This window comes from Monodon monoceros, unplaced genomic scaffold, assembly GCF_005190385.1.
Source record: "Monodon monoceros isolate NGI ecotype Baffin Bay Population unplaced genomic scaffold, NGI_Narwhal_1 Super_Scaffold_7, whole genome shotgun sequence".
NCBI lineage: Eukaryota > Metazoa > Chordata > Mammalia > Artiodactyla > Monodontidae > Monodon > Monodon monoceros.
Genome location: NW_021703784.1, coordinates 24,970,545 through 24,992,793, shown reverse-complemented (window position 1 = coordinate 24,992,793; position 22,249 = coordinate 24,970,545). Strand labels below are relative to the sequence as shown.

The 22,249-nt window shown below is 35.3% G+C and overlaps 1 protein-coding gene across 2 annotated transcripts in view; it reads left to right on the top strand.

Annotated features, from left to right (window-relative positions):
• Positions 1–22,249, top strand: part of GUCY1A2 (guanylate cyclase 1 soluble subunit alpha 2) — a 426,391-nt gene that overhangs the window by 302,555 nt on the left and 101,587 nt on the right. The window contains exon 8 of one of the 2 annotated variants that reach the window (XM_029206852.1): positions 17,962–17,997. The exons of the other annotated variant lie outside the window; for it this stretch is intronic. Coding sequence (XP_029062685.1) covers positions 17,962–17,997 — 36 coding nt within the window. The remainder of the gene's footprint in view (positions 1–17,961; positions 17,998–22,249) is intronic. 2 annotated transcript variants of the gene reach the window in all.

The following is a 22,249-nucleotide window of genomic DNA, read 5'->3' as shown; positions in this document are numbered from 1 at the left end:
GCTATCATAGACAACAAATAAGGAGTGTTAAATTAGAAGTGTGGAGAAAGGGGTACCCTTGTGCACTGTTGGTGGGATTGTAAGTCCATGTAGCCACTATGGAAAACAGTATGGAAGTTCCTCAAAAAATTAAAACTAGAACTACCATATGGTCTAGCAATTTCACTTCTGGGTATTTACCCAAAGCAAACAGAAACACTAATTTGAAAAGATACATGCACTCCAATGTTCATTGCAGCATTATTTACAATAGCCAAAATATGGAAGCAACCTGTGTCCTTTGATAGATGAATCAATAGAGAATATGTGTGTATGTGCATACACACAGACACAGACACACACAATGGAACACTACTCAGCCATAAAAAAAAATATCTTGCCATTTGTGACAACATAGATGGATCTAGAAGGTATTATGCTAAGTGAAATAAGTAAGACAGAGAAAGACAAATACTGTATGATCTCTCTTTTATGTGAAATCTAAAAATCTAAATAAACAAAGCAAAATGAAAACAGACTCATAGACACAGAGAACAAATGCGTTGTTGCCAGAGGGAAGAAGGGGGCAAAATAGGTGAAGGGGATTAATGGGTGAAAACCTCCAGTTATAAAATAAGCAAGCTATGGGGATGTAATATACAGCATAGGGAATATGTAATAACTTTGTATGGGGACACATGGTTACTAGACTTATTGTGGTGATCATTTCATAATACATGCAAATATCAAATCATTATGTAGTACACCTGAAACTAACACAATACATCTCAACTGTACATCATTTAAAACAAATATGAAAGAAGATAATGTTAAGATGTAATAGCAGTGCAATGACTTGAAGGCATTCTCATTTGAGGCAAACTGTATTGACCATTAACTGTACATGGAGATGTTGAAATAATGAGGATAACTTTGTCTGCATTTAATATTAGAAACCAAAATTGTTAGTTTTATAAAATTTTAAAATATCTGAAGAAAAAGTTAAGTTGGGAATAATATTGAAATATAAACTTTGGTAATATGAACTTCTTTTTAAGAAACAGATGATATCATCTGCTTTTTGTGGCAATATAATAATCTAAAACTAGGAAAACAGATTTAAAACCATAACAAATAATCCAAAAGATATACTGCGCTTTAGAACATATTATTTTCCAGATGCTATCAGTTGATCCTTTTGTATATTAACTTATCCAAACTCTTTTGTATATTTACAATAACCAAAGCAATGATTAGAAGTGAAAATGTAGTAAAACGTTTTGATCACTCAGCCAGCAAGCATTTATTGAATTTTGAATTTCTCACATGTGCAAAACTACATAATTGAGTTGCAGGCTGAACTGCAGGAGTGCCAAACATTAATCTGCTTTTTTTTTTTTTTGGTCTGTTATTGAGTAAAAATACTGAAACATCTGGTCACTTTAATCCATTCAGTCAGAAATTCAATCGGCCACCCAGATTTTCAGACTCCAGGATGCCATTCAGCTTGTTTGCTTTAAATGTTGGTTTCTTTGAAACCTATGTCAAGTAGTCAGTAGCCTGTGTTTAGTTATTTTAATATGCTTAGCAGGTATCTTCCCTAAGAAAACGTAGAGATGTGGAAAAGTGAAAACATGAGGCTCATTACTCAGGAGGCTTCAGTCAAGTATTTCCACACACCTATGTTGTTCTCTGCCTCCTACTCTACTTGCCTTCCTTTCTGAGTTGGTTTCCCCCAACTCTGCCCCTCCCCACCTCCCGCAGGCCTCCTCAGCTTCTTTTTCTCTCAGTCTCATAAAACTGCTTGTCATTTTTCCATGGGCTACCTAAGAATTACACAAAATAATATTGGTGTGAATTAATGCACATAAAACTGTTGATAATGGTTAATTTAGGAGAAGGGACTTTTTCTGCTTTTAATCTTGAAGTTTGTTTAAATTTTCCAAATATGTGCATGAATTACTTTATGTATTCATTTTTAGGATCAATAGGAATTATGCAGGTGGTGTCATCATGGACTGTTTTTCTTCCTTCTATATAGGTATCTATAATTTTAAAAACGTATGTAGTTTAAAAATGAGGGAAACACAAGCTTTCACCTATGTATTCAATTCATAAGGAATAATCAGCAAACAAAACCTCAAACTGGACAGGATAAACATATTTATTGGCTAAATATTGATGGGAGCATCAAATCTTTTTGACACAATTGTGCTGTAAAACATTTGGCCAGGACAATTAGGATTGGTAGAAACAATGGTCATAAAAGAAAAACTATACTGGCAGAAATTAATATGAGTAAATATCTGATTAATGAATCACAGATCATGACTGTAAAATTTAAATAGGAAAGAATTGATGCCAATTGAAATATTTTCAGAGGAACACAACTGGAAATGTAAAATATTAAAATTAGTTTATCTGCATTATGCAGAAAATAGATCAAGGAATTTAGTTTACTTAAATTCTGGCATTTAGTTCAGAAAAATAATATCTTCATGATAATTCTTCAGCATTGGTAAATTTCTGCATTCAAGTCCAAATGTCTCAAACTGTAACTGTTTTATTAGTCAGAGGAATTATTTGATGTTCTAGACATGCATTCACAGTAAACCGAATTAAATTTTACCAAATGATAGAAGAAAGTAGATAATATTGTTTGTTATGTCATTGATATCTACTACATCTTTGTTTGCATGTATATAATTTTTTCTCTCTCATCCTTTGCTGTACAAGTCAATATTCTTATATTTGCAATTTTTTTTGCCATGTCATCTACCTGGTATACAAGTAGGTACATTGACTTCTGGTGTTTGTATAAATTTATAATAGTCGCCATTCCTTTTCTCTTATTTTATTTTCTCAGGTTCTTTTTTCCCCAAATTTGCATATTTTGAATCATGTCCTTTTGGAAAATACTGAACGTATCCCATGCTCATATTTCAACTTTACCACTCAAGATAGAAATGAGTAATTTTGTTACCAAAATGCAATGAAATAAAGAGGACCTGCTTCATTATTGCTGTATTGAGAATATATATTATGAGGTTATGATATAGTGTGATGTCTTACTCTATGCAAGACAGCATCCTGTGCTATATTGAAATCACTTTCTACTATTTAGCTATGTTATTATAGCAAGCTATACCCAAACATTATTGTCTATAATTATTTTTCCTTTTTTGTCAATTCTAATTTGTGAAAATGCTCATGATTCAAAAGGCATGCCCAGGGAAGCAAGAGTCATACCATATTTTTTTAAATATACACTCTATCAGAAGTCTAAGCATACTATTATATCAGTCATAAACAATCATGGCAAAGCTTCCCTTTTAAGGTTGGTGCTTCAAGGGTTGTTTATGTCTTCAAATATTTGCTCCAAAATGACTAATCCTTATTTTAAGTTGGAAAAGTTATTAGTGTGTTCAAGTAGATTAGTATTTTGATTTGAAAAATTAAATTAGACAAACATGCTTCTATCCAGTTTTATGACACAATTTGGATGGCCAATTAATGCCAGATTCTAAAGCCAACTGTATTTGTCTTAAGATTCCAGATGTTTTCTGATTTGCTGCTGCTGTCTGGTAAAGCAGTACAGCTATGACAATAAATTCATTTTATTGGCTTTATTGAACAGGGGCTAAAATATTCTTTTTTTTTTCTTATAGTCTAGTTTAGCTAGAACTTACTGGAGATAATTTACAAAAGGATAATTGTACGTGGGAGCTTAGGAAATTCAGTTGTGAATAGCAATTGGTAATTGGAAGATTTTAAGTTAAAAAATTTGGAGGACAACTCTGTTATTCTACATGCCATAAAACAAGTATAAAAATTATGTAACTGTAATTAGCAATGGAATTTCAACATTTGAAATTTACTAATGAAGCAGTTAAGGCCAACTAGAAAACAGAAAGAATTTTGAAGTTTTTGGTTTTTCCAGCAACTGTTCATTGTGATAGAAGAATATCATTTAGAAAGGGTGCTTTTGAAGTTATTATATAAAACAAGTAGAAAACTTTGCACAAATCTGTGGCAGAAGGTCCAATTATTTTGATCTCTTGAGTGTCGTGTCTCTACTAACAGAGTAATTCCATTTTTACTATCCATTTGGGGGCATCTTATAGAATTTGGTCAAAGTTGACAAGTAGATTTCTTCTTTTAACCTTCAACATTTTCTATGATTATGCTTAATCAGTTGTTAACTTATAAAAGGGAAAACACAAATAAATGGGTACTCTTTTGAATCTCCATGCCTCTTTCATCTCATCTCTAAAACATTTTTTTTAAATAGTAGAGTGTAGTGATGTGTCTTCAGATATGAACAATTTTTCATTATTTTTTATATTTGCTTCCTCTTCAAATATGTCAAAGAAATTAGAGTAAGATTATTTTTATATTCTTTGCTTCAATACCAAGTTATAAATACTGTTAACTTATCAAGAAGGTATTGTAAGGAAAAATTATGACCATTATAAAAATTGATGCTTGCATAAATGATAGTTCTATGTTGTTAGCATGTTATTACAACCTGCTTCAGAAATTCACACAGTTATGCCTCTGAACTCATCATAGCTTAGAACTGTTCCAACTCTGGGATCTCAACTCCAAATATCCTTCCTTAATCCACAACCTCTTGTTCTTCTGTCATTTCCTATTCTATCATTCCCTCTGATCACTGTGACCTCCAAGTTTACCTATTTTTAGGTTTTCAGTCCATTATTTATTTTTTGACTATGTTTGCCTTCTGTTTTAGTATGCCACCGTAGCAAACTACCACAAACTGGGTGGCTTAAGACAGCAGAAATTTGTCTCACAGTTCTGGAAGCTAGAAATATGAGATCAAGGCATTGGAAAGGCCATGAAGTCCCTCAGCAGACACTAGGGAAGGATCTCTTCCAGATCCCTCTCCTAACTTCTGGTAGTTCCTTGACTTGTGGCAGCACAACTCCAAACTTCACATGGTATTCTCACTGTGTGCATGTCTATCTCTGCTTCCAAAGTTCTTTTATTAGGATACCCTACTCCAGTATGACCTCATCTTAATTTAATGAATTCCATTTGCAATGACAGCATTTCCAAATAAGGTTACATTCTGGGGTACTGGAGATTAGGATTTCAACATATAAATTTGGGGATGGGGGTGGGGGCGGACACAATCTAATCCATAACACCTTATCTAGCCCGGATCCCATTGTCTCTGTCTCACTCATTGCTCCTAATAGCCCTCTAGTTTTACTCTTCTTTATTTCCATCATATTGGACTACCGAAGTAGAAAATTATTGGTCTGGGATTAATGAGCATTACTGGAGAAAATGGCATAATTATAGGAATTAGATATTTATTGAAAGTGCATACCTTTTAAACTCAACTGGTCCCTAAAACCTTCAAGGATGTCATTTCACTATCCCTCGCTGTGACTACTGCAAATATTTTTCACTGTCTTTAAATTTGTCTCTTAACCTTGCTACTTTTATTTTCAGTAGACCTTTACTTTCCTAATTAAATGAAATGATAGAAGACATCAATATGAAAGATCTCAACTTTTCTTCAATGCCCCTCTTTGACATGGTTTTCTTCAAATGTTTTCTCCTTTGCCTCCTGTTTTCATTATGAGTAGTATTAAAATTTTTTGAAACCTATCATTTTAAAGAACATGAATAAGTTTACTGTGTTTAATGGAAACATTTAAATTCCCTTAGGCAAGATTAATTCAAGGTGTAAATGAACTAAATGAATGCCTATAATATGCTGACTAAGGGATATAAGCAATATTTCCTCAGGAAGTTAACTCAATCAGTGGCCAAGGCACCATTCTCTTTCCACTTACTTTAAAGTCTCACCATCAGTACTTGTTTTTTCAGTTTTATTGAGATATAATTGGCATATTGTGTAAGTTTAAGGTGTACAACATGTTGATTTGATGCAGTTATAAAGTGCAAAATTATTACCACCATAGTATTAGCTACCACCTCCATCCCATCACATAGATAACATTTCCCCTTTTGTGATAAGAACATTTAAGATCTACAAGTCACCCTTTGTACCCATGGATTCAACCAACCATGGATGAAAAATATTTGAAAAAACAAGTCCAGAAAGTTTCAAAAAGCAAAACTTGAATTTGCTGTGCACCAGCAAAAATTAAATAGCATTTGTAATGTATTTACAATTATGTACATAGCATTTACATTGTATTATGTAATGTAAGTAATCTAGGGATGATTTAATGTATATGGGAGGATGTGCAGAGTGTATATGCAGACAGTACACCATTTTAATAAGGGACTTGAGCATCTGTGGATTTTGTATTCAAGGAGGGTCCTGGAACCAATCCCCTAAAGATACCGAGGGATGACTGTACTCTCTTAGCAACATTCAACTATATGATATAGCATTACCTATGTAATGCTATATCCATTATTAGACACAAAATTGTCATTTTCTTCCAAAGCTTTCCCCTAGAACTATGCCATATTCTGCTTTTCTGTTTATGACCAAAACAACAACAAAGCCATTCTGTTGGCTCTCCATTGTCTATAAAATAAGGACTAAACCTAATCAGCACCTTAACTCTTTCCCCAAGCTACATTTTCAAACCTATATCCAATTAAATGAATAACATTCCACCATAATATTATGGCATTAAGCGTACCAGAATAATGGCTATTCTGTACATTGCTGCCTCCTTAGCCATGCTGTTATTGTTTTGTTTTGTTTGTTACATTTGTTTTGTCTGTTATATTTGTTTTGTCTATTATATTTGTCTTGCATTTGTGTGTTTTCCTATATTATCCATCCTTCTTGGCCCAGCTCAACCCCTATGAAGTCAACCCCAATACTCACATTCTCTTTAATAAAAATTATTTGCTTCTTCCTTAGGAAATTTATAACTTTAGTCACATTTAACTGTTGATATTTAACATATGACATCTTTCAAATAAATAATTTATGTATATTCCTGTGTATTTTGAACTAGACTATAAGAACATTCATGTCTGGGACCATAGCTTGTTCATCTTTGTACACTATAGTAAGAGCAATTTATTAATATTTTTGAATTAAATTATAACTGTTACACTAATGCAGGATATTCATTCTGATGAATAAGGAAAATTATATCCTAATGTATACTTATTCATTTCTTATTCACTTTTTCATACATTGCTTTTCCATCTAAAATGTTTATCAAGGCACTACTATGTGCCTGATACCAGATACCCAATAGATGTGGAAAACTGCAACTTATTGTATAATTTTATTCTATAAATAAGCCCATTATGATGGCATTTGGGGAACATAATATTGACTTTATATTTTAAATTAAAAAGAAAGAAGTTTGTTTTTTAAAATAAATCAGAAAATTATTGTGGGTGTCTGCATTAATAACCATAGCTCAGGATCCTGCGTTGTAACATAGTACTATTCATGTCAGTAGCCAGACAGATTGGAAACAATGTCCTGTGTCAAATCCCAGGAAGGAAATCCCTAAGGGAATAGAAAAGTGATTTAATCGAATGACTAGGTGAATGAGACTAACCAAAGGAGGATAAAACCTCAGAAAAAAGTCTTTATAAATTGGGTTTAATTAAAGTGAACATGTCCAGTTCTACTGTACATTCTTTAATGCCTAAGCTGACAAGGCTCTAGAAAGGGGGCAGATTTTTCTTTTTGATATGTGTACGTTTAAATATCTTGAATCTAGAAACTACTTCCAAAACTCGCCATTAAAATTCCCTTAGGCAAGGGAATTTAATCTTTGGAGTTACCAAAGATTGAATAATTAGCCCTTTCTGTCATTAACTATTTTTAGTATTATCACTGTCAACCTTTTGCAGTGAAAGTATAAAATGTACCAATAGCTAGTCCATTCAAATATTTCACATAGCTACGTTATTGTATCTTTAAGATAGTATCCTTAAAGAGGAAACATTAATTACCATGCAATGGCACATAAACAAAATTAACCAGGCATCATAGTTTAATTTTAAGAAACAGTCATTTGTTCAACTTTCAGAGCTAAATTTATCCTTACAAGTTAAATTTTAGCAGAATAACTTATTTTATTTTATAGCTGTTAACTTGATTGACAAGTAGGACGACCCATCAAGTACGTTTCTGTTCTTGTAATTCCTTGAAAATAAAACCTTGAAAATATTTCCCAAGAGAAAAGAAAGAAATACATCAAGGGAAAAAAAACGAAACTGCCTTTCTGATTGAGTATTTTTAAGATAAAATATAGAAATTTTTCTCCATCCACTGTTCGACTGTAAAATGCCTTGGTTTTGGAGTGATTGGCATAAATCAAATATTTCATTAATATTTAACAACCATTTATAGTGTTGCATGATTCATTTCATTTCTAGTAGTGTCATTCTGTATTTGTATGCAATTTGAATTGGTACTATATTTTCTAATTGCAGCAAGGTCTTATCTTTCCCATATAAGATTTTAAATTTTATCTTTTTAATAACATTGAAGTATTCAATATTTTATTATGTTGTTATTATTGGGTCATTTAGCACTAGATGTTTACACGTGGCTACGCTATATTGGATATCATCTGAGTCATGTGAGTGAACGTGGTTTTCATCACCCACTTTCACAGTAAGACTGACATACAGACAGAACTGCATATTTGGGGTCTGTGTTCCATGGGGCATCTTACAGTTTCACATCCTTCTGTTATGGTATAAGAAAGACTGGAAATTTACTACCATATTTTTTAAAGTGATATTGAATTAACATACCACAAAATTCACCTTTTTAAAGTGTACAATACAGTGGTTTTTAAGATAATTAATTAGTATATTCAAAGTTGCTTAACTTTCACTACTATCTAATTCCAGAACATTTTTATCGCTTAAAAAAAAAAAACCACTGTACTAATTAACAGTCACTTCCCATTCCCTTCTCTCTCCTAGCCTCTTACAACTATAGTATTTCTCTCTCAGTGGATTTGTCTCTTCTGGACATTTCATATAAATGGAATGAATACAGTATGTGGCCTTTTGTGACTGGCTTCCTTCACTTAGCCTAATGTTTTCAAGGTTCATTCATGTTGTAGTATGTACCAGTACTCCATTCATTTTTATGGCTAATAATATTCCATTTTGTTTATTCATTCTATTTATTGACTTCTCACTTTCCTTTTTTTTTTTTTTTTTGCCTACTATAAATACTGCTGCTATGTACATTCACGTACAAGCTTTTGTGTGAATACACATTTTCAGTTCTCTTGGGTACATACCTAGGAATACAATTGCTGGCTCATATGGTAACTCTATGTTTAACTTTTTGAAGAACTGCTAAATGTTTTCCAAAGCAGCTGCACTGTTTTAACTTCTGACCAGCAATGTTTGAGGCTTCCAATATTTATACATCTTCACCAACACTTGTTATTATTGTTTATCTTAAATACCATATTTTTAAGTAAATATTTCATTTATGGTTTGCATGACTTTTTTGCATATGGATTTTGAGGAGTTCCTAACTTTATGTAGCATAAATTTCTTTTAGAGAATTCATTTGACTGGTAGATATTTTGTCAATCCTTTTGGAATACAATGTCACTTAAAAACAATGTGATGATGTCATCTGTAAATATTTTTGAAGAAAGGCATATTGTGTATTATTTAAGATCAATATCTTGAAGGTTCTATTGAGTTACAGGTGAAATTGATGAGTACATTTCACTACATCACAGATATTGGACTTTTCCCACCTGCTGTGTTAAAATGGGCAATCAGCTTTATAATTTCAATGTCCTTATCTCTACTCTTCTGAAGTTATAAAAATGTATTGAAGGAAACACATCATTTGCAAACAAACAGACAAAATAGAAATCTTCAGGCCTCCTTTATGTTTTTCTTAGTCCTACTTACTATTGGCAGTTAGAGGTAAAGTTTCCTAGAATATTCCCGTAAAAATTAAGCTACATGATAAATACTTAATGAATACTGTACATGGTCCTTTCAGAAATTTTAGAAATATTTATTGCTAAATATCAGTACAACTGTTAGAAGTATGTATATTAATGGGAAATACAGTTATTCCAAAGGTAAATAGAAGACTCATTGTCAGAAAAGTTAATGAAAGTTGGATGATAGGAACAGATGACTTCTAAGGAATCTCCCAAACTTAATATCTGATAATTCTAAGTCTAAATGTAAATGTTATGGCATGAGTTCCTTGAAAGAAAAGTCTGAGATGAGGTCTTGGGTATAGGTAGTTTATTTGAAAGTGATACCAGGGGTCAGGAGTGAGAATGGAGAGTGAGACGAAGAGGAAAGGACAATGTAAATTTACATTTTCAAGGTCACATCCTGTGAGCAATGTGGACTTGATGCTGCTGGGATTTCTCATAGGAGACATAAAGAATACCTCTTAAAGTCTCTGTCCAGGAGAAGGCAGGCAAGAATATTTATCCACTTGTTCTGACCTATAAGTGTTGAATATTGCCCTAAGGGCATTAGCTCCCTCTCACTGACTCACCCCAGTGGACTCCACAGGATTAGAAAAACTCCAGGGTAAAAAAGTGAAAACAACAACAACAAAAACATGAATGTGCTTGAGGCAAAAACTCATCAATACAGAGTGAGTCTAAGAGCTTCTAGAACTGTCCACCACAACTATGGGTGAACTCACAGGTGGGCTCAGGAGCTGCAAAGTGGAACAGCCAAAGGATTTGACAGGCGTGGGACATGTAACATGATTGATTTCACACACAAATGAAAACTTGACACCCAAATATCACCTAAAACATTAGACTTCAAATATTTTTTCTTATGAACAATAGTAAGAAAAAATTATATCATGATTCTACTGGGCATACAGAGACAAAAATTTATGAAACAATATTTACCCTTGCTGTGTACAAAGCAATCTGATATTTTCTATTCTATACTATGCTGTGTTATTCTGCTTTGTTCTTTTTAATTAAAAAAATGATGTTCATAACTCCCTAAATTAATTTCAAAACCCATGGCTTGGAACACTGGCTGAAAAGATAAACTAATTTACTGAGAAGTTAAAATATAGCATATTAATATAATTAAAATCACATGACCTGGAGCCATATACAATGAAATTTTTAAAAGTAAAGGTTATAATATCAAGGTCAGTTAAAAGAGAGTAGACGGAATTGTTTAAAAAATTAGAAAATAGGGTTTCTTGGGTTCATGTTCCATGGTTCTGAATTTCATCTGTCAGTGTTTCAGAATCTATAAATGGGTAAAGAACACCTAACTCCCTAAGAGAACAAACAGGGTGGAGACACAGAAGCACTGAATAATGAGGTGCTGTGTCTCCTCTTTTTCCCTCAGCTTCTTTCCCTTTGTCCCAATTCATGTATGTATAGTCAGGAGACATAGTATACACATTCTGTATATGTACATGCATATATACACAGCCAGGTGTGTATTGCTCTATAGAGCTGACTAGTGTTATTACCTCAGGATCCTTTTGCATTTTATGTTTGTTTCAGGTTTATTGTTTTGACAGTTGTCATTTTTAGGTATATTTTCTCCTTTCATAGGAAAAGGGCTTTTAATCTCCTAATAGCAGAGCTCTATTATCATAATTACCTTTTAAAACAGAGAAAGTTGCCTCCAATTTTTATACTCTGAAGTTTTAACATAATAATTTAACCACCCACCTTACCATCAAAATCAAAAAAAAAAAGTTTAACTACTTTAATATTTTTTATTTCTTCATTTTATTTGGAGGAAATGAGAGTTTAAGAATCTGGGAAATTCTACCAAGCCTCTCTAAGCTTTGGTTGACTCTTCTACCATCAGCTATTGTGTTTAAGGATATCACTGCCACAAGAATCCACGGCACTGCTGTTTTAATTCTAATATTCTAATAAAGGACTATTAGAATATTAACATTCTAATAAAAGGGTACTGTTAAAGTTTAAGGGTAAGTGAACAAGTAAGGGGATGCTGGTGTATGCAACCCTTCCTGGGAACAACCACCCCAACCCTAGCACTTTTGTAAACTTCTCTCATGGGAAAGATAACACATGTGCACACACACACACACACCACTAAATCTACAGGTCACCTCTCAGTATTAAGATCTCACAACATCCCAGTTCTAATTGATTATTTTCCAATTGCTGGAGGAAAAAATCAAAACCAATCAAACAAAAAAACAAAAAAACACAAAGGTTTGGTAGCAGGGTTGTTATGAAACTCAAGTCCCACTGCTTGCCACTGGAAAATCAACACACGAGAAAGGCAAATGTTGATAGAGGAAAGTTGCTTTTAATCAGAATGCCAAAATCTGGGGTGATGGTGGATTAAAACCATCTCTGAAGATTCTGCTTGGCCATGAAAGTTTTTAAAGGGAAAAAGGGAAGTAATCTCCATTAATCACTGAGATAGGGGGTAATAGTTGTCACCACCCCCCACTGCGTGCAGGCTTCTGGATTTATAGTCATCTTTATTTAGATGCTATCTTGTTCACACAGTTTTTTTCATGAGAGTACTGAAGGGGAAACTAGGGAAGAGATCTGGTCATTTGTTATTTACTTATTCTTCATTTCTACTTCTCTGATCTACAGAAAAAAACAGGTTAAGCAAGATATTGTGTGATCAGAAGATCTGGAAGGTGTGCTAAGGCCAAAGATCAGTAGAGCATGGGGGTACCGGATTTAAAATTTAGTTATGTCGACTGAAAAAAAATGCGCAATATGGGAGTTGTGAGTTAAGCTTTATTTGGGGCAAAATGAGGACTACAGCCCAGGAGACAGCATTTCAGATAGTTCTGAGAAACTGCTCCATAGAGGTAGGGGGGAAGGTCAGTATATATGTGATTTTGGTAAAGGGGGAGTACATGCAATCAAGCACACATTTTTTGCAGAAGGTTGCTGCTAGTCTCGTGGAGGTTACTGCTATTCACGAAGAGCAGACGTCACCATGAAAGATTTTAGTGCTTTTCTAGATAAAGGAGATACAAGAATTGGGCTCATAAAGTCTTCTCCTGAAAATATCTAACTATCTGAAGGCCTATTCTGCCAGTTTCCCCAGAGCACAGAGTACCTCATTCCTGATCTCTACCCTGAACTCCTTTCAGGGGATGTTGAAGTTGCCATTGCAACAGTTCATAATGTAATCCTTGTAGAGGTAAATGGCAAGTGCCAATTTGTAGTTGGCAGTTACAATGTAGCTTTGCTTAAACTGACAAGAAAAGGAGTTTCCTGCTGAGTGTGGTTTCCTGCAAAGAGCTACTTACAGGGGAAAGAAAAACCAAAAAACCACGAAGTCATAGCCTTTCTTTTTGCCATATATTGCTGTATGTCTTCTACAACTGGATTCACAGGTGTTTCTAATAAGCACCTTTAGGGTTAATCCTTTGGTAGTTGGCTTCTCCACATTACAGTGGATCTTGTAGGATAGCAGTCTTAAAACTTATCTCATGTGATGTTACATGGGTGTCATATGAAATGAAATTTTGGTGATAAAGTAACTTTGGGAAGTGCCTACTACATGAGGATTTACAAAGCACTTTTAAGATTCTGAAAAGTCTCAAGGTTAAAAAATTCATTCAATTTTTTAACCCAGTATTTCCCAGTATATTATATCGTAAAACTTTTTCTGGTATTTGAAAGACAGTGATTATTTATTTGCACAACTCAGTTTGAAAAGAGGATTCTAACTAGAGTGCCATTTAGTTACTTCCTAGGTGCCCAAACATTCTTTTTTTCTATGATGCTTTCTTTTCCTTCTAAGTTCCCTTGGAAAACTCTCTCATCTCTTCAGACAACAAACCTTCCTTTTGTGGATAATTTTGTAGTAGGGAATAACAAACCTGGCTCCATGTTTGATGTGTTTCTTTTACTTTATCCTTTGTATTCTATTGCTTCTGCTACAAGTTAATCACTAAAAGGATGCTGCCTATAGCTTAAAGTATACATAATGGCCTATCTCCTGGAACCCTGCCCCCCATGCCTGACTGTTAAACTAAAACCTTTGTTTAGTCCCAGGAAACATCCTGACCCAGCCCACCTGGCTACAGGAAAGAGGAAATTAACACATCCCCTCCCAGAGTCTGGCTGAAACCAGGAAATGTTTGCAACAAGTTATGACCTTTTTACTTTACTTCCACACCTCTTTGTTCTGTAAAAGAAACTAGCATTCAGAGCCTGGCAAGATGGTTTTCTGGGACATTAGTCTGCCATCTTCTTGGACTCTCTGCTCTCCAAATAAAGTTGTTACCCCTTGTCTCCCAATTCACTGGCCTGCTGTGAGGTAAGAAGTATGATCTTGGACTCAGTAACAATTTCTTTATTCCACCACCAACCTTAATTTCAGTGTTGTTAGCTATAACCACAGAATAATGTCTGTTTGTATATGTAAATTTTAAAATGTCACAGTATTGATTCTTGAGTCTTATCTTTTATTTACTTTGACATATCAATGTGTCTATTCAAGTTCCAGAGAGGTGAACTTCCTCTCTTCTTTCTGTTACCGAAATATCGGTTTCCCTGTGCATTGATGCCAAACAGAAATACAGAGACAGATTTTGGAGGAAGAGAGAGATGGGTTTATTTTTCTGCCAGGCAGAAGGGAAGACACAGCAAGCTAGTGCCTCAAGAACTGTGCCCCTCTCCTTCGGGAATAGGAGAAGATTTTATATGTGGGGCTCGCAGTCCGGGGTATATGATAAGGATCAAAGTAGTGAAGGTCTTGCATTCTTCTTCCTGCATTATTTCAAGACAGTCATATTGGCCTGTGACCTCTTTTCTGAAATGCAAATGCTACAAAGGGTGATTTTCAACAAGGGAGGGCAGGATGTAATTCACATAGTGTTAAAGAGTAATCAGTTAGCTTTGTGAAGTAAAAATCTAGTTACAGATTAGTAACAGTTTAAAAAAAAAAAAAAACTAGGAGTGATTAACTCTTTCAGGCCAGGTTATGTTTCTTCTCTAGCCTGTTCACTGTTCCCTTTATTCTCCTTGTTCTCAGGAGAGGGAAAACTTCACTCCTATTTTTGCTGCAAAAATTCCCCACTGCTAGTTCATTCCCTCCATATCAACGGAGGAAGGGAAATGGGAGTCATTCTTGTCTGGCTGAGGACAAAACTTCAGCTTTGCTCCACTTGACAGACACCAGCTGTCCGGCCCAGTGGCCCATCTATCTCCTATTTCATTTCCCACCTCCATCCAGCAGTGTTTGGATAGGTGTTACAGCCGAATAGAGTTGGGTACTGGAAGACTGAGGAGTTTCACTTAGAAGGAGAAAATATAGAGATACATTTTGGTTATTACCTTACTTCCCTGATAATAAGCTTCATTCATTCATTAAAACATCATCATTAGTTTTATTAGTAGGAGTGCTAGCCATTTGTTGAGTGTCTACTCCATTCCAAGCATTATGTTAGAGCATATGTCAATGTTAATTATTTTAGTTCTCACAGCAATCCCCAAAAATATGCCTTGCTTTCCTCACTTTATAAATAAAATAGGCTCAGTTAAAGGAAGTGATTTGCCCCAGTCACAGGGTAATATATGGCAAAGCCAGAAATCAAACCTAGGTGATTTTAGCACAAAGCTTTTTTCCCCCACTATGACCTGCTGCTCTCAATACTGATCATCTTTTAGGAGCAAGGTGCTCCCAGATTTCAGTGGCTTTCACTCATGGCTTCTACTTTATCAGTTCTGTGCCTGAACCTTTAGTCAGAGAGAAATTACTTTTATTCATGAATCTTAACACTGTAGCTATAGATGGAAACTCACCATGTGTTTCCATCATTATCTCTCTAACAGATATTGATAATGACTGTCAAAATAATTGAAAATATACAATCTTGAAAACAAAGTCCTAATAAAAATGGTATAAATTGAAGTTACATTAGATAGTAAGCATATTTGCTAGCCCCAAAATATACCCTTATGGCTGTAGTTAGTGCAGAACCACGGTAGGATTTAAGGAATGCTTGAAGAATTTATTGGCAAGCGACAGAATGTGTTACCCAGGTGTAAGATGTCACAATGGCCATAAAGGGCCATAGTTGCAAATATAGTTTATTCTGAGAACAGCTGTGTTGCATATTAGGATAGTAATTACGTATGGTTAGTAATTATTTATTGGGTATCTATTGTGTACAGATGGGTGAGTAGTTAAGAAGGAAGTATCCATTAGCTTTTGTTGCTATGGAATAAACACTGATTAATGTTCATGCCATATCATAAAAATAATTTTAATATTAAAATCTCAATGCACTGAAATAGTGATATGTAGCGACAAATGGTAATTACAATAAATATTTGATAGGATTTTATTGTTTAAAAATGAGATGCAATTTAATGAGGGATATACTACACAGTGTATTAAAATGGCTAATAAATGTTTTTTAGAAGGTGAAAAACAATTATACAAAACACTCCTCACTTCTTTTTAAGAGAGGGAAAGAGTATATGTGTGTGTGTGAGAGTGTGTGTGTGTGTGTGTACATTTCCCAAGAATTGTGATGTTTAGTAAGAGTCTTTTAAGTACAGGTGTCATTAAATAAAAATACAAGAGCTAAATAATTTTCAATATGAATACTGTATTCTAGTAACTTCTGGTCACACTTACCATGAGCTATTTAAAAGGGGTAAAGCTATGCCAAATAATTCAATCCTTCCTTTCCTTTTTAATATATTCTATTAACTCGGTGAATTTGACTCATTTTTCTCACTCCTTAATCTAGCAATTTTTTATTTTTTCTTATTAGCAGTGTTTTATTAGCATTTTAAATGATTTCATGCAAAGCAATTTACACTCAAGAGCTTAAAAAAATCCAAAATATTTAGTTAGACAACATTTTTGGAAATGTTAAAGTGGAAGCATGATTTAAAATGTAACAATTTAAGGACAAAGAGAAGTCATTCATTATTCACTTTTGACAATATAAGTGTCTATTGAAATATGGGTTTTGATGAAGTATATAATTAGCTGCTTTTCCATGGACATAAAATGAGTTCTGCCCCTATGCCCCACCTCATCATTCTGTGATGGCAAGTTACAATTTTCAAATGTTAGGGAAGTCCTAGTAGCCTCTCTTTTCACTTATTCATATGGGTTCTCGGTTTCTCTTCAAACATCTCCTAAAACAAGTTCATTGTATGACATGACAAGGAAATCTTCCTGCTCATTACCTTTCATAATCATGTCTTTCAAAAAAGCCTAAGAAAATATAAGATCAAAGGAGAGTATGGGGAAAGTGTACAAGATAAGGTTAAATTGTTCAAGTCAACAGTTCTGATAATTTTTTTTTTAAAAAAACATTTTTATGAGCACACAGGAACATATTTGTTCAATGGAAATTTCCAAGGGATCTCACATACTCCTCAACTTCTTTGTTTCCAGTATTCTTTTCAATTCTGAGTGATAGCAAACTGTATTTCTTTCACTTAATGCAGTAATGGATGGAAGATAGGTATACTAATAATTTAATAATGATGTATATTGTACATCCATGGTTTTCTTGTTTATTTCTTTTTTTTTTTTTTTTTTTGCGATACGCGGGCCTCTCACTGCTGTGGCCTCTCCCGTTGCGGAGCAACAGGCTCCGGACGCGCAGGCCCAGCGGCCATGGCTCACGGGCACAGCCGCTCCGCGGCACGTGGGATCCTCCCAGACCGGGGCACGAACCCGTGTCCCCTACATCGGCAGGCGGACTCTCAACCACTGCGCCACCATGGAAGCCCTGTTAGTTTATTTCTAACCTAGTTTCTAAATTAGAACATGATTGATTGGGGTGGGTTCTTAAACTAGAGACTTACAAACTAGGTAAGCTTTTATTTTCAGAATGGTATGTTAAACTCTGGATTTTTGTATCTGACTCTGCTCACGTTCATAAATTTAATTCATTTCGACAAACGTTTGCTGAATGCCTAAAATAGTGAAGTACACTATTCTAGGAATTAGATTCTCCATTCAAGATTCTGGCATATGCTATATTATGTGAAAAACTAAAGATTAAATATATAATAGTAATGACTATCCCTGACCTCAATGGCTCACAAACTAGTGGGGGAAACAGACATACAAACAGATGATTATATGTAAGTGTTGACTGAAAAAAAAATGCACAACCTAAAAGCTGAGAATTGTGTTTTACTTGGCAGACTTTCTGAGGACTTCAAGTCCAGGAGGCAGCCTCTGAGAATATTTCTGAGGGACTGCTCCAAAGAGACAAGGGAGGAGCCAGGATATATCAGAGTTTTTGCATCAAAGACCAGGTAGTTGGAACATCAAAAGATAACTGTTAAATATTTTTAAATCTCGTTAAGAAATTTAGCATTTTTCTGTATATGGAAAGATGCAAGGGTCTGGGCTCATTGAAATCATTCCTTTGATATGCACCTTAGCACCCTAGATGGGGCAGTATCCTGTTCTGTCCCATTCTGAGTCCCCTCAGGGTGCATCACTGAGGGTAGCTGCAGTGGCTGAGGACTGGGCAGCTGGCAGCCCATTTGTCTCCACCCTCCGTCTCCATTCCCTCAGTGCTCACTATCAGGGTGGGTGTGGTGGCTTGATACCTACAACATGCTTTGTTTACTGATATGGCAGTCCACATTTTTCATTCACATAAGTGAAAAATAAGTATATTGAGAACATATGAAAGATTGAGGAGGACCCAACACAAGTAATCATGAAAAACACCATCTTATTATTAATACAGAGTAAATGGAGGGTAATGAAGGACAAAAAGTGAGACAGAAACCACATCGTGGAATGCTTTGTGGTCAGGTTAAAGAATATGACTTTTTTCAATTGGATGTCAGGTTAAAGAATATGACATTTTTCAATCAGGGAAAAGACCACTCTGGTAGATTTGTGGCTTATGAATTTGAAGGGACAAGGTCAGGAACAGAAAGATCAATTTGGAGGTTACTGTGGGGAGTCCTGTAAGAGACGATGCTAGCCTGAACTAAGGGAGCAGTATTAGGGGAGTTGAAGAAGGGTTCAAAAATACATATGAATCTGAATTGACAGAAATTATTATTTGATTAGATGAGGTACACAAAGGGGCAAAAGACTGCTTCCAGGATCCTAGCGTGGGTGGGAGCAAGTGAGCAGTGTGATACTGTGACATTAACATGGACCTTTCAAAGATCAAAGGAACATATGTGTACTTTTATTTACTTTTTATTTTTAAAACCTAAGAAAAACTGTTAGGTTAACAGACAAATAGCAAACAAAACCAAAATTGGATCTTCATGAAAAGAGCACTCTGAAGTTCAGCACTCTGAAGTTCAGCTTAAATATCTCTTTACCTATTAAGAATTCATCCATTTGAAATTCTGTGTGCCGTGTTTTTTTTCTGCATTTAATATTTGATTTTGTTGAATGTATTTCAGTAACAATATGAACTGTGATGAAATAACACAAATGACACTCAGTGAAAGACAGTAATTACTAAGTAATACTAAGTAGATATAGTAGAGTTATTTCTTTTTATCAAATGATAAATCTATTAGTCTGACAAGAAAAATGAGCAGCCTTGTTACACATTCAAGTGTCATAATTTTATTCACACTTGTTCACTTAGCCATATGCACTATGTACAAATGAATATTATTCAAATTCATGAAACAATTGTCTAGATTATGAACTAAAAGGATTCAGTGCACTTGATTGTGACATTTTATTTCATGGTAAAATCTATCATGTTTGAAGTAATTGCTTGTGTCTGTAAAATGAGGAGAGGTTACATATATGTGTTGTCATTATCACCATCGTAAAATTTTTTCTAAATATCTATATGTAGGTGGTGCTAGAAGTACCACTGTTTTGTTAAAAGCACTATATTTCTTTCCTTCAGAGTAATTTGACAATGGTACAAAACTAATCACCTTTAATTTTGGTTCCTCAAATCCTCCTATTTCCAATACTTTCTCTGTTTTTACTAACAAACACCATATCTGAGTCTTTGAAGCTCAATTTCTATAAATATTTTCTATTTTTCTTTTCTTCTCCCACTATAAACAACGCCCTGCCAATCTTTTTATTGCACTGCCTTTTGATTAATAAAATTGAGTTCTCCCCCATCATGTTCAAGCTCCTGAGCTGCACTGTTCTGTATGGTAGCACCAAGCCACATGTTGCAAATGAGCACATTAGATATAGCTATTGCAAACTGAGATGTGCTGTAAATGAAAAATACACACCAGATTTCAAAACGCTTTCTATGAAATAAGGCATATAAAAATCTCAATAGAGAATTTTGCAAAGCCAAGATGGTGGAGTAGAAGGACATGCTCTCACTCCCTCTTTTGAGAACACCAGAATCACAAGTAGCTGCTGGACAATCATCAACAGGAAGACACTGGAACTCACCAAAAAAGATACCCCACATCCAAAGACAAAGGAGAAGCCACAGTGAGATGGTAGGAGGGACATAATCACAGCAAAACCTAATCCCATAACTGCTGGGTGGGAGACTCACAGACTGGAGAACACTTACACCACAGAAGTTCACCCATTGGAGTGAAGGTTCTGAGCCCCACGTCAGGCTTCCCTACCTTGGGGTCCAGCAACAGGAGGAGAAATTACTAGAGAATCAGACTTTGAAGCCTAGTGGGATTTGATTGCAGGACTTCAACAGGACTGAGGGAAAGAGAGACTCCACTCTTGGAGGGCACACACAAGGTAGTGTGCACAGTGGGACTGAGGGGATGGAGCAGTGACCCCAGGGGAGACTGAATCAGACCTACCTGCTACTGTTGGAGGGTCTCCTGCAGAGGCAGGGGGTGGCTGTGGCTCACCGTGGGGACAAGGACACTGGCAGCAGAAGTTCTGGGAAGTACTCTTTGATGTGAGCCCTCCCAGAGCCTGCCATTAGCCCCAACAAAGAGCAAAGCTAGGATCCAGTGTTGGGTTGCCACAGGCCAAACAACCAACAGGGAGAGAACCCAGCCCCACTCATCAGCAGTCAAGCAGATTAAAGTTTTACTGAGCTCTGCCCAACAGAGCAACAGACAGCTCTACACACCACCAGTCCCTGCCATCAGGAGACCAGCACAAGCCTCTTAGATAGCCTCATCCACCAGAGGGCAGACAGCAGAAGCAAGAAGAACTACAATCCTGCAGCCTGTAGAACAAAAACCAGATTCACAGAAAGATAGGCAAGGTGAAAAGGCAGAGGGCTATGTACCAGGTGAAGGAAAAAGATAAAACCCCAGAAAGACAACTAAATGAAGTGGAGATAAGCAACCTTCCAGAAAATGAATTCAGAATAATGATAGTGAAGATGATCTAGGACCTCAGAGAAAGAATGGAGGCAAATATCAAGAAGATGCAAGAAATGTTTAACAAAGACCTAGAAGAATTAAAGAAAAAACAAACAGAGATGAACAATACAATAACTGAAATGAAATCTACACTAGAAAGAATCAATAGCACAATAACTGAGGCAGAAGAACGGATAAGTGACCTGGAAGACAGAATGGTGGAATTCACTGCTGCAGAACAGAATAAAGAAAAAACAATGAAAAGAAATGAAGAAAGCCTAAGAGACCTCTGGGACAACATTAAACGCAACAACATTCACACTATAGGGGTCCCAGAAGGCGAAGAGAGAGAGAAAGGACCAAAGAAAATATTTGCAGAGATTAGAGTTGAAAACTTTCCTAACATGGGTAAGGAAATAGCCACCCAAGTCCAGGAAGTGCAGCGAGTCCCATACAGGATAAACCCAAGGAGAAACACACTGAGACACATAGTAATCAAATTGGCAAAAATTAAAGACAAAGAAAAATTATTGAAAGCAGCAAAGGAAGAACAACAACGTACAAGGGAACTCCCATAGGTTAAGAGCTGATTTCTCAGCAGAAACTCTACAAGCCAGAAGGGAGTGGCATGATATAAAGAGATGAAAGGGAAGAACCTACAACCAAGATTACTCTACCCAGCAAGGATATCATTCAGATTCTATGGAGAAAGAAAAAGCTTTACAGACAAGCAAAAGTTAAGAGAATTCAGCACCACGAAACCAGGTGTACAAAAAATCCTAAAGGAACTTCTCCAGGTGGAAAACACAAGAGAAGAAAAGGACCTACAAAAACAAACCCAAAATAATTAAGAAAATAGTCATAAGAACCTACATATCTATAATTGCCTTGATTGTGAATGAATTAAATGCTCCAACCAAAAGACACAGGCTTGCTGAATGGATACAAAAACAAGACCCATATATATGCTGTCTACAAGAGACCCACTTCAGACCTAGGGACACATACAGACTGAAAGTGAGGGGATGGAAAAAGATATTCCATTT